Here is a 15,474-nt window from a genome sequence, read left to right on the forward strand (position 1 = left end):
AGCAGCACGTGTCTGAATGGGGTCTGAAGACGGACCCCCAGCAAGATCCACAAAGCACTGAATACAATAAACCTACAGGGAGGTGATGAGGGCTGTTTATACAGATGGCTCAGAAGAAGGAGAGAGAGAGAAAGAGAGTAAAAGAAAGAAAGAAAAAAAAAGAGAGAGATAGAGAGAGGGAAAAGAGAGAGAAAAAGAAAGCATGAGACAAAAAGACATGGGACAAAGGAAAGAGGGAAAGATAAGAGAGTAAAATAAGAATTAAGAATAAAAAAAAATGTACATCATTTTTTATGTTTTTATCATTTTCCATCACGTCTTTGACTGAATCTACAACGTAGAACTGTGCAGGATGTGGGGACACAAGCAGCTCTTATACAGCTGAGCTGCATATGGAAATATTTCTCACAGAAGGTTGAAAGATTTGTACAGTGTACATTTATGTGAGTTACTGTTCTGTAGGTCAGCTGGTAGCGTGTTAAATCACACAAGCCTAAAACACAAAGATAAATCACTCTGTCAACTGAATCAGTAGGTATGAATTACCTGTTACGCAATCTGCTCACAATAAAAGAATAATCCATGTTTTCATTTTTAATATATTACAGTATAAACTATTTTCTTTTTGTGATATTCTACTACTATTTATTTTAAAATTCAAGATTTTAAAGAAGCACAGATGGTTAAAAAGCCCATTTCTGCTACAAACCCTCACTCAGTAGCAGGCTATATGGGGAGAACCAGCCCTGAAACACTGCTGTTGTTGCCAGACAACGTCTCCAGCTGGCCAAATTATCAGCATTATTTACATACATTACACATTACAATAGGAAAGTCTGGGCAAGAGAAATGGCTTTTCTATGCTGGACTGATGGCTGAAGAGTAAAGAGGCTGATTGGCCTTCACTCACATCTCACTGCTCTGCATCAGCTCGATCAGATCCGTGAACAAGACATCTCTGTTCCTCTCACAGAATCCCTCAGCATCATAGGACACCTGGAAAGAGTACAGACACACACACACACACACACACGTCAGTCTGTGAGGTCATATATTTGTCCATATGTGGTATACAAAAGTGGTTACCCATACATAACAATGTAACAAGTCCCATATGCATGCATATACATACACATTACGTATATGCATATATGTGTATTTATTGATCCCAATTAACTATTATAACCAAATTTGATTAACTTGTTGACTGAAGGGCAATTAATGGGCATTATGTGTTCGACAAGTTTGTCTTTGTCTTATGTTAAATTCTGTTTGAAGAATCAGAAACAATAAAGTAAACTGAAGAAATACAGGGAGATTCACTTGAAAGAGGCCCTGAAAATTCTGTAATAACTCTCTCTAGGATGTGTCGGAGTGATGAGGTAGGCTGCGGACAGCCGTCATGACGTTTAACCTCCGTTAATTTCAGAGTGCATATCCCTGTACCCCTTCACATGTCTGGCAGAAAATGGAGATCAGTTACAGCAACGCATGTAATGCAATCGATTACACATACGTCAAGGTATGTAGTGTATTTTTTTGGTTCAGATTGCTTCATCCTAACGGGAGTTACAACAGAATATTCGGGGCCTCTTTCGAGTGAATCTCCTTGTATATCGCTGCTGTCGGAAGAAAATCTCATATCTCCATTTTTGTCTTTTTTCAAATTTTGAGATAATTTGAAAATGCCTGTCGCCCTTTACATTGTGTGTAAATTTAATGAAGAATGGACCAAAAGAAACGGCCCAAAACGACTTCGAAAAAAGTCTGGTTCCACAGACTTACATTAAAAGTAAAGTAGGTTTTTTCCTTTTCCTGTATAGTTCTCATTTTGGACATATGAGGTTTTCTTCCGACAACAGCAATATGTAAGTGTCTGTACGTAAAAATAACTTTGTTGATCCTGTAGGTTAGCACCATTTTATCCCACAAAATGCACAACGTGCACAAAAACAACACATACATGCACACATACATATAGTCACTATCAGAACAAAACCTCATATCTCAGAATAAAGGAACTTTACAGAAGCAGGAAAAACTGTTTTTAAACTTCAATGTAAGTTATTGCAACAAGATTTTATTCTAAGTCATTTTGGACCACTTCTATTGGTCAGTTTATTGTGAAACATGTAAAGCAGCTGGAAAATTATGTAAAAATATGAAAAACGACCACAACGCTGACACTACACTGACACTGAAGGAAAGAAAGCAGGGGAATGTTGTGTGACACTAGCCTGAAGCATTTCCTTCTTTACAGAAATATCTGAAGAACAGGGATCTGTTCTAAGCGCTGGGGAAGTACAGTCACACTGACACATCACACAACCATTAGCATGATTCTCGGATGAGTAGAATAAGGGAAATGACTTTGTTGGAGAGTTCTGTGTGCAGGTCCTGATCTACGCCCTGGAGAAGAATGCAGTTATTATAATTCTAATCAGGCTGCGGGTGTCACGCAGGCCCTCGCTAACAGACCCTCCCCTCCCTCCCTCCCTCCCTCACTCAGTACATGCCTCATTAAATAGGAGATATGTGGGGGGTCCCCACACACAGAGACACACATTCCTCCCCAGAATCAGTACAAGGGACAAATTATGAGGCTGAAGAAGAAAGACAGGGGATGCAAGAATGACAGACAAACATCAAAAAGCAAACAGAAAAACACAACACTGTAAAGCCTCATTGGAGCTGAGTGTGACCCGTGAGGTGAAACTGAGTACACACTAGATCTGAATCCTGTATGAGTCTGAAGTGTGTGTAGTTTTACAGTCTGACAGTAATAATTGTGGAGCGATTTTAATCCGGTATGAATCTGCAGTGTGTGTAGTTTTAACCTATAAGTAGCTCAGTCAGTTTGCATTGAAGTCTCTGTAGTTACTGCATAACAAGCCTTAGTATGTAATAAGCCTGGGATTTTAAGGGGTTAATTACTTTCATTAGCTGAACCCAGAGCTCCCTCACTAATAGTCGTCCTGCTCCAATCCACCTCATGCTAATGGAATAATCAAACCTGCTAAGAGACACAGCCATACGGTGTATTGTTATTGTCACCGAATGTGTCCTGTGGCGTAACAATGACATTAGAACATCCTGGCAATGGCTTACAATGTGGGCTGTCTGAGGAAGTTTGGAGAAATAACACAGACATTTTCTTCCAAATAAAACAGCCAATCAAATTCCAACAAATTACACTGCACAGCCTGCTTTTGTAAAACTCGCCCAGCTCCAGGTGAACGATTTCTGCCTTTAATTCTACTTTTTTTACACTTATATACCAAAATACATACCAGACATGATCTAACAAAGCCAAAAGTTTCAAAAACTACAACTGTGTGTGAGTGTGATAACATGAATATGAATAAATTTCACATTTCATGGCCTTTTATTGTTACTCTGATTTAACAAATCAATAACAAGTGTTTCCAGAGTGAAGTTTCTGAATGTGTGTGCGTGTTCACTCAGAAACTATTGTAGTGCATCCAACAATAAAGGCAGCATGGAACTTCTTTTATGCATTGATAGGAAACATGGTAGCTCACAGAAGGCTCTAACTCCACATGCTGATCCATTTTACTATGACCAGCATGGACATGCACTGACCAGCTACTCTGGGGCAGATTTTAGTTATTAAAAGAGGACAAATAAGATACATTATGTACGATGGGGTTAAGATCATAGGCAGAAATCAGAGGCAGCATCCGTGAGAGCGTGTGAAGTGAACATACTGAGGAAAAACCTGCCAGCAGTGATATAGAAGAAAGTGAGAGAGAGAACCAGACAGTGTCGCTCTGACCTTTCCAGCATAGTGGTGAATTATAAAGCCTTGGTTCCAGCTGTTGAAGTGCTCATGGTTGTTGATCTGCATTCTCAGCTTCTGCAGCATGGTCTGGTCTGCACCTTCACCCTTGGCATGCATCGTAGCACACACGTCGTCCAGGATGCTCATGATGCCAGGAGGGTTCTGGGAAAAATTACACAAAAAGTCCAGCTAAAGTGTTTTTTTCCCCTCATCCACCATTCAAAAAAGCAACTTAAACTGCAGTTATTAAATAAATAACTACAAAAATAAGTTTCGGTCCATTATTTACTATTCTACCAGTTTGTTACTGTATATACGATATGAACAACACTCCAGAGAGTGACATTATAGAGTATGTGGATAACTGACGAACTGGGCAACTTATGTTACAAAAATATAATATTATGATACTTAAAAGAAAGAACTTTTATGATGCACAATATGTAGGAAAACATTTAGTTTTTCTAACTTTTGCGAACAAGTTGGAACAAATAAAACACAGCTAAACACAGCTAGCAAAAATAAACAACAAAATAAGATGATGTCATAACGGGCTGACATCCTATCAGCTACTTGTTGCAATGCAGCTAATATATGCTGGTTGTTGTTGTTCCTCTCTGTAAGGCTGGCTTTGAATAATGAAACTTACTGCAAATTTAGTCACTTGAAATGTACAAGAAACTAATTTCATATGAGTTGCACAAGGTAAACTGTCCTGCAACTGACTTGAAACTTAGATGCAACAGTTGCAACCTTCTCAACTTCATGCACCGAGTTTGAATAAACAGCAATAACGTATCATGTGATCATGTTGAACATCATTTTAAACGACTGATTTCACAGAATCGATGGACAAGAAAATAAAACAAAGGACGGTTGAAAATGAGATCTGTTTGTTATGTTGGTAGTTTTTCATTTTGTCAGTTATCTGAGCCGTGACAACAAACAAAAGTAAGTTTGCTCAAAGCTAACATTTCTGTAAAACTGCTGGATTAACTAGCCAGCTAACGTAAACAGCTGTTTAACGGCTGTTTGTGTCACCATTTATTTTTCTTTGTTAGTCTGTTATTCTAATCTAAGTAGTTAGATTATTTATTCTCTCCTCTCTTGGGATCCAAAGAATAAATATTATTACACCAGGGCTGAGATGTAGTCCTCGATTAACTTGCAGTGCTTCTAGGAAAGGAAGAGTGAGAAGTACAACTTAGTCATTTTCAAAGATGTAACATACATAGAACAGATTAAAAACTCAAATATATAGTTTTCATATAGATGAAAGATTTTATGTAATAAAACCTATATGTTGTATTAAAGACATACAAGCTGTTAATTCACTAATGAAGTAATTAAATGTGTTGTTTGCAACTTTGATTTTGATTGTATGTAAATTAAGTTGCATGCAGCCCACAACATGCAACTAGTTGCACTGAAGTTTCACTGTGTAAAGCCAGCCTAACAATGTTGTTTTTATGAAACATGTAGTTGCTCGGTGCACTAGAAGTACTGATTATACAAATCATATACATAAAAAAGCAGACTGCAACATATCCATCACAATAACAATAACATATCGTCATAATGCCAACCCCTACTGATAAATAAGAACAGGTTTTTCTGGCTTATTTCAAAGAGCTTTCAATTGCTCTTGGCTCAGGAAAGATTCACAGATGAATTGGTCGTTTTAAAAAAAAACGCAGCAACATCATCTCTTATGTCTCATATCACACATACCACCACCTGATATCAGTCACACAGCTGGCCCCCAGATGTACTACAGCATACTGAACCACTATCTCTGTTCCTCAGTTGAAAAGATCCAGGCCGATCTGTAGCCACAGAAGCAGCCTAGAGCAAATGAATAGCTTTATCCTGCTCTCATAAAAACCAGCTTATAAATTTCTCACAGGCTACTGTTAACATTTAGCAGGCTAGCTTCCCCAAAAAGCCACACACAGAGAGATAAGAACTTCTCTTAAAGCCAGACTCTGCTGTCACACTGCTACAGCTGCTTAAGGGCTTCCCTTGTCGTGGAGTTCCAGGGTAAACCTCTACGTAGGGACAGACAAATCAAATTAGGAAGCGCGTTAGCTTGTTTGAGGCCATCGGACTGCCAGTCATGGGAAAAGACGGGAGGTCTGTGTGGCTGGAGACGTATCAATTTGGCACACTGTTGAGTTTTATTGCTCGTGTAAAACGCAGTTAGGAGGACGCGGCTCATATCCTATCCGTGGGAAGGAAACGCTAAAAAGCCGGTTTCACTCTCGGCACTTACTACTTTACTCTCGATGAGGTCGCAGACTATCTTGTTGTTGAAGTACTCAATGGGAGTCCATCGGATTCCCTCCTGCACATACTCCTCCTAAAACAGGGAGAGAGAGAGGTAGAAGAGGGAGAGAAAGAGGGAGAGAGTGTAAAATATCATCAATAATGAAGAGACAAAACAGCACAACAGAAGAAAGGAAGTATAAGAGGTATCCTTGTTGAACCAGGTTAACATAGTCAGGTTACTGAAACTCTAAAATGCATAAGCACACTGTCAATCAAAAGTATGAGATCATCTAGCTTTTCAAAATGGTTTTAATTCAAATGGGCATGTTTTCTTTGTTAGCTTGCAATCTGTGGCGTGATAATCAACTATGACTATTAGTGCTGGCCAATCTGGGCTATAATTGTCAAACACCAAACAACATAAATAAAAAAACCCACCTTTACTATAATGTTTATAATGCTAATTTTGCCGTTAGCATCTATGGGAGTTCTAATAATACGTTAGCACTGAACATTCTTTGGTCCTTCTAGCTTTAACATCGACAATTAAAGCTTGAAATTACTGAAAGCTGAATAGTTTACCACTCATATTCAAAGTCAGTGATGTCTCTCAAACTTCCAGAAGGCCTAGAGTGATGATTTTTCTCACAAAATTAACCTCATCCATTGTAATTAGAAATTGTCACTGTCATTTCCCAATTATGTCACTTCCTTATCTAATGTGTAAGGTCTTCAGTCCAGCTCCTGAAGGCCTAACCAACGGGAGACCTCACTTGGCTGTATTTATACAGACACTGTGGGGGGAAAAAATTTCAGACTGGACAATTTTCCATTAGGTGTCAAAATTTTAACCCTTTTTAACCCAAATTTCCAAAAAATTTACGCCTTTAAGATGGAACGGGAAATTCAAAGAAGAAGCTGGTGAATGAGAAGCGACTTAAGCCTCGTAAAAAGTCGAGACATTTGAGAAAACATTGAGAGACATTTTACAAGAAACTGTTCTACAATTGCAGAAAAGTTTCCTGCTGGAGATGTGAGAAAAGCAGATATAGCTGAGCTAAAGCTTAAAGCAAAGTAAGTCTGTGTCTATTAGCCTGTGTTTATTAGTTTTTTAGCCTATACTAGTACATCAGCACATACTGAGACATATTTACAGCCAAGATGGTAAAACGGACATAAAATGTTGTGACTCCCAAGGTGGTTTGATTTTTGTTGAAAGGACAAAATAGCTCTTCTTAACATTTGGGTTGCCGACCTCAGAGATATTTCAATCACCTTTGGGCCAAAAGTGTTTCAATGTGTAACAATAGTTTGGAAAAGAAAACTTGGCACAGTGCCATTTTATGCCTTTCTTTCTTCACTGAAAAGTCACTGAAAAATCAAAAGAAGCAAAGTGTCCTCAAGTTTACAGTGTCAATATTACCATTTAGTCTAATATAAATGACACAAAACAAAAACTGTACCTGTTCTGCTTTCAGTGTAAGCTCAATGAAGATCTGCTGCAGCTTCTCATTCACAAAGTTGATGCAGAACTGTTCGAATCCATTTTTCTAGAAATGTATGAAAATAAAGTCATGGAGCATCATCAACAAAACTATAGCAAACCTACATTTTCTCCAAGACTTTCTTACTTCCGCTTGAAAGACTTTATTACAGGACCAGAGTAAAACATGACACAGGTTTACCATTTCTGGTTTATAAAGCAAATAGGTGTCTAACTCTGAAAGAGAACACTGCAGCGTAACTTTCTGCACTGATTGTAAGAGAATTCTGCGGCCCGGCACGACCAGACGAGGCCTTGTTTTTAGCAACAGCACTGTGTACAATACATACACCCATAACTGTGGACCCAAAACAGAACCACACAGCGTTACTGAGTCTAATAATGATTCTTCCTGCATGCAGCTAAGCACATTACAAACCTCGTATACAGAATGAACTCAAACAAAGGCATAACAAACGAAGGACATGCTTAAGCATCAAAAGCTCTGGCAGTTCGAAAATGAATTAGATATAACAAATAGGTTTAAAAGCACTCTTTCATCCTATGATTTGTAATCCGAGCCAGGCACAGATGAAATAACCCTGTGTGCTAAACAAGCAGATAATTGGATCAGCAAGACTCCTTAAGACTCACTATCCGTCTGAAACAAAAGATTCAGTCAATAAGGAACCAATTCAGACGATTAAAAATTAGTCCTCTATCATGAACTAGACTGCATGTTCCTTGGCTCAGCACATTATATTAGCAGTGATTATAAATAAATGAACTTTTATGGAGCAATTTAAAACCTTGAATTTGATAGACAGAGCATTTTAAAACTGCTCTGAATTCAGCATCCAGGAATGAAAAACATATAAGGAATGTTAGGAAATACCTGGAAAATCTCAAATCCGTAAATATCCAGCACACCGATATTCAGCTCCTGATGATCCTTCACCATGGCTTTATTGATCGACTGGCAAAAAAGAAGAATTACTCTGATAAACTTACTGAAATAGTAAAGAAGGAGTCTAATAGATAGATAGAGTACTGTGCAAAAGTCTACCCTTCATTTATTTAACTTCCTGCCATTAAGTACAAGTTTCATTTTGTATCTTTGTATCAGATTTTCAATCTGAGGAGATTAGGTGTAAAACTCTCTATAAGGAAGCAGAAAGTCAAATGAAAATATGTGAAAAACCAGGAGCTCCCAAAACTGGAGTACAAAAAAAGAGAAAATGAGATGATTAACAACTGTGTAAGACCTGGTGGGCCACAAAAACTGCCCCCATCAGATAAACAGCACTTAAAGCTTTCGTCTTTGAGAGAGAGGAGAAAATCAAGCTGCTTCAGATCTGAAAACATCCACAGGTGTTTCTGTCCATCCTTCCACTGTGAGATGTGAAGTTTTATGAACTGAATTTGTATTTGGGATTAATTGGATCATGACAGGCAGAAAATGCAACCAACTTCTAAGACTGAACTTTGGAGGTTGGGAAAAATATTCCAGCAGATTTCTTTGAAAAACTGAAAGTGAGTTTCCTAAAAAAAATGGAATCTGTAATAAAGGCAAAGTGTGGACAAACTAAATACTAAGAAAAAAACATAATTTAATAATAATGTTTTCTGCTTTTTCATGATGCTGAAAAATGAATAAAATACACTTAATTGCTGTTTCAATTGGAAGCGAAATAAATGAAATGGTCGTCTCTGATTTTGCACAGTACAGTGTAGAGAGATAAGACTGCTGCTCACAACAACGGTCACCTGCATCCAACATGCTTATTTACATATAACACATCTGAGGTAGTTTTTATGAGATTTTAAAAACATATCCACATATGGATTTTGTACATAATGTGACGTATAAAGCTATGGTAACTCTAACCTCCACCAAGTAATCAAAGAGGCGAGCGTGCAGAGCTTTGGAGAGGGCGTCCCGCGTGAAACACGCCTGCTCCACGTTCAGGGTCACGTCTATAGACTCGGACTTTCCTCCCCATTTGCCGTCCATCTTACGGCTGGTCAGTTTCTCCTTCAGTCGCTCCTGGTCAATGCCCAGCAGGAAGGCGGGAAAGGCCAGGACTGCAGAGGAGAGAGAAGGAGAAGAGGAGGAGGAACAGTGTTAATCTCTTAAACCTTAGCCTTTATTACAAAGTCAACAATCTTAAGAATTAATATTCAGTAACTACTATGAATATTTTACTAACTACTATGAAATTAATATGTAAGTTATGTAGATGTGGAGGTGATGAACTGATGTTTGGACCCACACATAGATTGTTTTGAGTTTAAGGACACAAAATTATTTTATGGACATGGCCGAAGATCAAGTGACCCATTTAATGGCTTAGTCTAACCACAACAAAGGTCCTCTAAGGACAGTGAGGCATAACTGACCAGATCAAGTATCCTCCTCAGCTCGCCTCCCTGCTTCTTCACTGAGTCACTTCCCTCAGAAAGGAAGGCTCTTACTGAGTCCTGATAGATACTTACTCCACCTAGCCCAGTGGCCTCATGGGAAATGAGGATGCAGCCTTAGCACACCAGGTCCCAGACCACAGACGAACACTCAGGCTTTTGCTTTTGCCTTCCAGAAGAGCAGAGAGCTACTCTCTTACTGCTTTTCTAACATTATAATAGTCTAATAAAGCTCAAACTATCATGAATTTTCATCATTGTTTCTCATATTTGTTGATCAATTTTAAATGCCATCACAGAATCACTGTCAGGGATAGGGGTTGAAATATGTGTCAGTCCTTGACGGGACCTGGCTGCTCATGGATGCTGATGGATTGGCGGCCTGTCCGGGGTATTACCTGCCTCCTGCCCAGTGATCACTGGGATAGGCTCCAGCTCCTCCCGCGACCCAGAAGGATAAGCGGCTTAGATAATGTGTGTGTATGTATGTGTGTGTATTTGGCACTTTGGGTGACAATAGGCTTTATTCAGGTCAGTTTCGGGCAGAATTTTGTTGGGTTCAGGTTAGTCTCGTACTTAAAACTTGATTATCCGGTCCGATAATCTGGTGGTCGGGCCTGTGTTTGTTCATGTTTCTAGCCTGTTTCCTGTTCCTTAGCCTTGTTCCTGTGTGTCTTTCTGTTTGCCTTCGTTCTTATTCTCTTTCACCTTGCTCATGTTTATTGTTTGGTTTTCCCCAGTAGGTTTTGTATCTCTAAATAAAGCCCTCGCTCACACTTACATCCACACGTAAGCACTCGCACTAGTGATTACTAATAGCTAGTGGTCCATTAAACACTAAGCACCTCTCCCTGAGGTCTGCTAAGGTTTATTCTTCACGGCCACTACTACATAACTTGCATGTTAGTTTCACAGCTGTTACGGGAAAATAAGCCTCAACATTAATAACGGAATAATAAGCCCAGGTATTAAAAGTTATAAAGGTCACAGTCATTGCCAGCGACTACATCAGTGCCAACTGATATCATTTCTCCCTCATAGTTTACTATAACAAGCAGAAACGTTCACAAAGAATCATTTAGAATCTTTATCTTTAAGAATTCGACAGGCTGTTTTTGTTACTGTGTTTTTAAGACTGATATATTTTGATAAGTGAGCTCTGTTCTTATTGCTTCATTCAAAAAGCAGCCTGGGCTGAAACTCTCCTTATAACAAGTGAACAGGGTGGGGCTAAACAGCTGTACACTGTATGTAAAAACACATCTGTGAAAATGCACTGGCTTTCATGACATCATGAAATCAGTGTCTGGCCTAATTCAAGGATATGGAAAGAATTTGGATGGAAAATTTTGACCCGCTATTTTATAACACCTGAAATACAGAACTGGTCATCAACAGCCAGGTTGGAAGATGTGTGGGAATAAGGAGGCCAATCAAACACACATGGGCTATTCAGTTCCCAAAAAATGCAAAGTTATGTACCTTGGAGATATAAATGATGGAAATGGATAATGGCAAATATTGATCAAGAACACTTCTGATAGCCAGCAAAAAAGCAATAACATGAAACTGGTATAAGATTGAACCTCCCTCAGTAGAACAGTATGTGCAAATTGTAAGACAAATTTACATACTAGAAAAAATGACTTACCAGCTTTGAGTGAGAGAAAACGTATTTGTTAACAGGTGGCGAAAACGGACGACATCTGACACCACAGAAATACTTAGGGATAAATGGATGTAAATGCAAGGACGATACACCTTTAAATACACTCATTTGATAAGAGTTTTGTGATGTTTTCCTTCCTTCCTTCCCCTCCCATCCCCTCCCCTCCCCTCCTCTTGGATGTTTTTCTGATTGTGACATTCCTTTATTGTATATATTGTATAGTTTCCATTAGTTTCCAGTCCATTATATGGACTGGGGAGAGAATGGTACATTTTGAACCTTAAACTTTATATACTACGTTAAACTCGTTTATTTCAACAAGGTGAGGAAAATTCAGTGTTCTATCATATGCGATTACTATTGCCTTTTACTATTTGCACTGTGCACATGTGAACGACACATAATTGAGTTTTTCTATACATATCAGACTTTGGTTTGCTTCACTGTGTGGACCAATTCTGCTGTGAGTGATTTTTACATCAGCTCCCCAGTGAATGTGTCAAAGCCATTGGCGGCAGCCAGGAAGTGGGCTTCGGGGGGAGGGCAGGAAACGCACAGATTAGGCTGTGAGCAGTGTTGCGTCTGCACCCAGCACAGCACGGCTTTGTACCACCACGGCCAGTCTCAGCTCAAACCATTCAGCCTATAATCGAGGGACTGAGGGATGGATAGAGTGGTGGAGAGAGGACTGAAATGAGCAAGTGAGCGAGAAACAGCCAAGAGTCAAATTGGAAGGGTGGGCTGGCGCAACAGGAAGCTCCACATTTCTTGGTGTAATTTTAGTCTGTGATGTAATTTGGCCAGGCGCAGAAACGCAGCTTCATTTTCTGGGTTAATTCAGCGTGGCTGTGGCTGCCTGGCTACAGCCCTCGACTAACACAATGAACATCTAGACAGAGGGGGAAAAAAAACAAACAAGGGAAAACAGAGCAGACAGGCTGAAAAGAAAAGTCTCCACTGAGGGCGACTGAGGACACTGCAGAGAGCCCAGAGAAGCCACAAAGAAATGTGGCTTCACACGTTGAAAGAGAGACGATGGTCACAGCACTGCGGTCAGTACTAGGGATTATACAACACTTTGTTCTGACCACTCAGGCTGACTGGCTGAAAAGCATTGTATTGTTTTTGATAACAGCACAGTTTTTTTTTACTATGCGTGCATCATTCTGATGACCACAGGATGCTAACAACAAATTCTATTCAATTTAATTTAAAATGTATTTATGTGGTGCTTTTTAGAGCGAGCAAAGTCACGAAGATCTAGCTTTACAGAAGATCCAGGTCCAAGCCCTAAATGAGCATCACTAAGGGCCATAAGAGCAGGAGGAAGAAACCTTAAGAGGAACTACGACTCAAAAGGGGAACCCATCCTCCCCACCAGATAGCAACATAATACAACAACAAGAGAAATATGAATGAGGAATGAAGAACTGAATATAAAATTGCGAAAAATGTGAAAAAGAAACCAGCCAATGACTGTACGGAAGTATTTAGAATAACCAATAATAACTGACGACTACTGTTAGAAGCCTATAAGAGAAACAAATGACAAACAGATCTATGACAACCAGTGATTAATATTACAGTCATATCACAACAAAAACGTGAATCCATGAAAAAGCTCTGACTACTGTTATAAGCCTGTCATGATGATACATTAGTAGGAATACGTGAAGAACTCAGGATGAGGCAAGTGAACAGCGTCTAACACTGAATAGCTCCAGTTCCAGAGTCTGTGCAACAACAGGTATTCTAAGGCCTTTATTCACTGAGCACAATTAATTTGTGCGCTTTTTTGGCTGTCACTAAATGTGTTTGAACATGTGTATAACTGATGATACCCTACATACAAAACACAATGTTTTCAGATGAAAATGTAACATTACTTTATCCACCTCCTCTTGTTTGGTTTTTGTGCATTTTTGCAGGTGACATAAATCACCAATCAAACGCACTCAAAGTTTCAGCTCCAGAATTCTCTGTGCTCTTTTCACTTTTCCAAAATGGTAAGTAGAGTCAGAAAATTCCACTTTTCTGTGCCGTTCCTCTCATGATCTGTATGTTATGGCCTTTACTCTGGGCTGCTGGAGTTACTTTTTTGGTTAAGTAGACTGCCATTATACACAAGGTTGTGTTATTGTGATGAATAACATCACAGCTGTAATGTTACTGTGATAACTCAGGTTCTACTGCGTTAGTACAGGAGGTACAGCACACAACTGATACTCACACTCCTCGCTCTCCACGGCTGCATAGTTTCCAGCCTCTCTGAAGCTGATGTTGCCCAGGTGAAGAACTCCAGCTACAATCTGCAGCACCATGGAGCGGTCCTCCCTCGAGATGCCTATCACATCCATGGCATGCTAGGGAGGGACAGAGAGAGAGAGAGAGAAAGGGGGGGGGTGGAGAGAAAAGGAGGAGGGGGTTACATTAACACATTCTGCAGTCACTCGCCACTGCTGTTTCCCAGCCCATGTCCTCTAATTACTCCTGCTGTGGCTTCACTGATAAACAAAAACAGGTGTCTAGTACGAAGTGGAAACGGAAAAAGCATGAGTGGAAAAGAAAAGAAAAGAAAAAACAAAAGAAAGGAAAGGACAGAAAAAGAAAGGAAAGAAAAGAAGGAAAAGAAAAGAAAGGAAAAGAAAAGAAAAAAGGAAAAGAGAAGAAAAGAAAGGACAGGGAAAGAGAAGAGAAGAAAAGAAAAGACAGGAAAAGAAAAGGAAAAAAGAAACAAAAGGAAAAGAAAAGGAAAGGAAAAAACGCATGGAAAAGAAAAGAAAAAAAGAAAAGAAAAGAAAAAAGAAAAGATAAGAAAAGAAAAAAGAAAAGAAAGGAAAATAAAAAGGAAAAGAAATAAAAGGACAGAAAAAGAAAAAAAAGAAAATGAATTAAATGAAAATAATATTTGAAATTAAGACAGAAAGTCCTCCCTGTTTTTTGTTAGAAAAAGGTCAACACTAGAAAGAAAGAAAGAAAGAAAGAAAGAAAGAACAGAACTTCTTTCTCATTTTCAGTGACTGTCATTGCTGTGTATCTGTACTCTATTTGTTTTGTGCTGCAGCTGATCTGGTAGACTCTGTTTCCTAAATATACAAAACCCAACAGAGTAAACTGCAATCAAAGTGTCTAAAAAACAGGCACGTGTTGCTGTAAGTCACCCTCTCCTCCTGAAGAGTGGGGAAAACTTCTCATCCTCACATCTGAGAAAGAGATAGAAAAAACAGCAGGCAGCCTGAGTCACTCACCAGAGTTTCCTGGAAGTCGCTCTTGTCATTGATGTCATCCACCTTGTAGGATCCGGACTGGTTGAGATAGGAATAGTAGTCCAGGCTGGTGATTCCCAGACTGCTCTTCTGATCTCCACTCGCCCCCTCGATCAACTACACACAAAAGTGAAAGTTATGAACATTCGATTTGTAGAAAGATGGGAAATCATCTATATAATCTAAAACGGACAGTTCCGGTGGCTAAATCTGAGTCTGACTGATGCAGAGTCACTTTGAAAATAGTTATAAAATACTTGATTGTTTATGGTACGCAGGTGTATTTTATCACAGTGTATGTTCTCACTGTTACATAATAGCAACAAGCTACTTAAAGCCGTTTGTTACAGTGATTTTGCCACGATTAATGATGGATTTCAAAGATTTTGAAAAAATTTCTGCATAATTAAATCATTAAGAATCATTCAAAGTCATTCAGAGTGGTTTGGTGTGAAATGTGCTGTTCTAGAAACTACACAAGACAGAGTTATTCACAGTGGTAGTGATAGGAACCAGACGTCTGAAGCATCTAATTTTTCTAAAAGAGCTACAAATGCTTTGCTTC

At 39.1% G+C, this 15,474-nt stretch overlaps 1 protein-coding gene across 1 annotated transcript in view; it reads right to left on the bottom strand.

Moving 5' to 3' along the window:
• Positions 1-15,474, bottom strand: part of myo1ea (myosin IEa) — a 102,285-nt gene that overhangs the window by 26,207 nt on the left and 60,604 nt on the right. Inside the window, 8 exon segments of the mRNA XM_036584401.1 lie at positions 911-996; positions 3,797-3,964; positions 6,075-6,161; positions 7,534-7,620; positions 8,449-8,529; positions 9,442-9,638; positions 13,874-14,006; positions 14,892-15,026. Coding sequence (XP_036440294.1) covers positions 911-996; positions 3,797-3,964; positions 6,075-6,161; positions 7,534-7,620; positions 8,449-8,529; positions 9,442-9,638; positions 13,874-14,006; positions 14,892-15,026 — 974 coding nt within the window.

This window comes from Colossoma macropomum, unplaced genomic scaffold, assembly GCF_904425465.1.
Source record: "Colossoma macropomum unplaced genomic scaffold, Colossoma_macropomum, whole genome shotgun sequence".
In the NCBI taxonomy this organism is placed as follows: domain Eukaryota; kingdom Metazoa; phylum Chordata; class Actinopteri; order Characiformes; family Serrasalmidae; genus Colossoma; species Colossoma macropomum.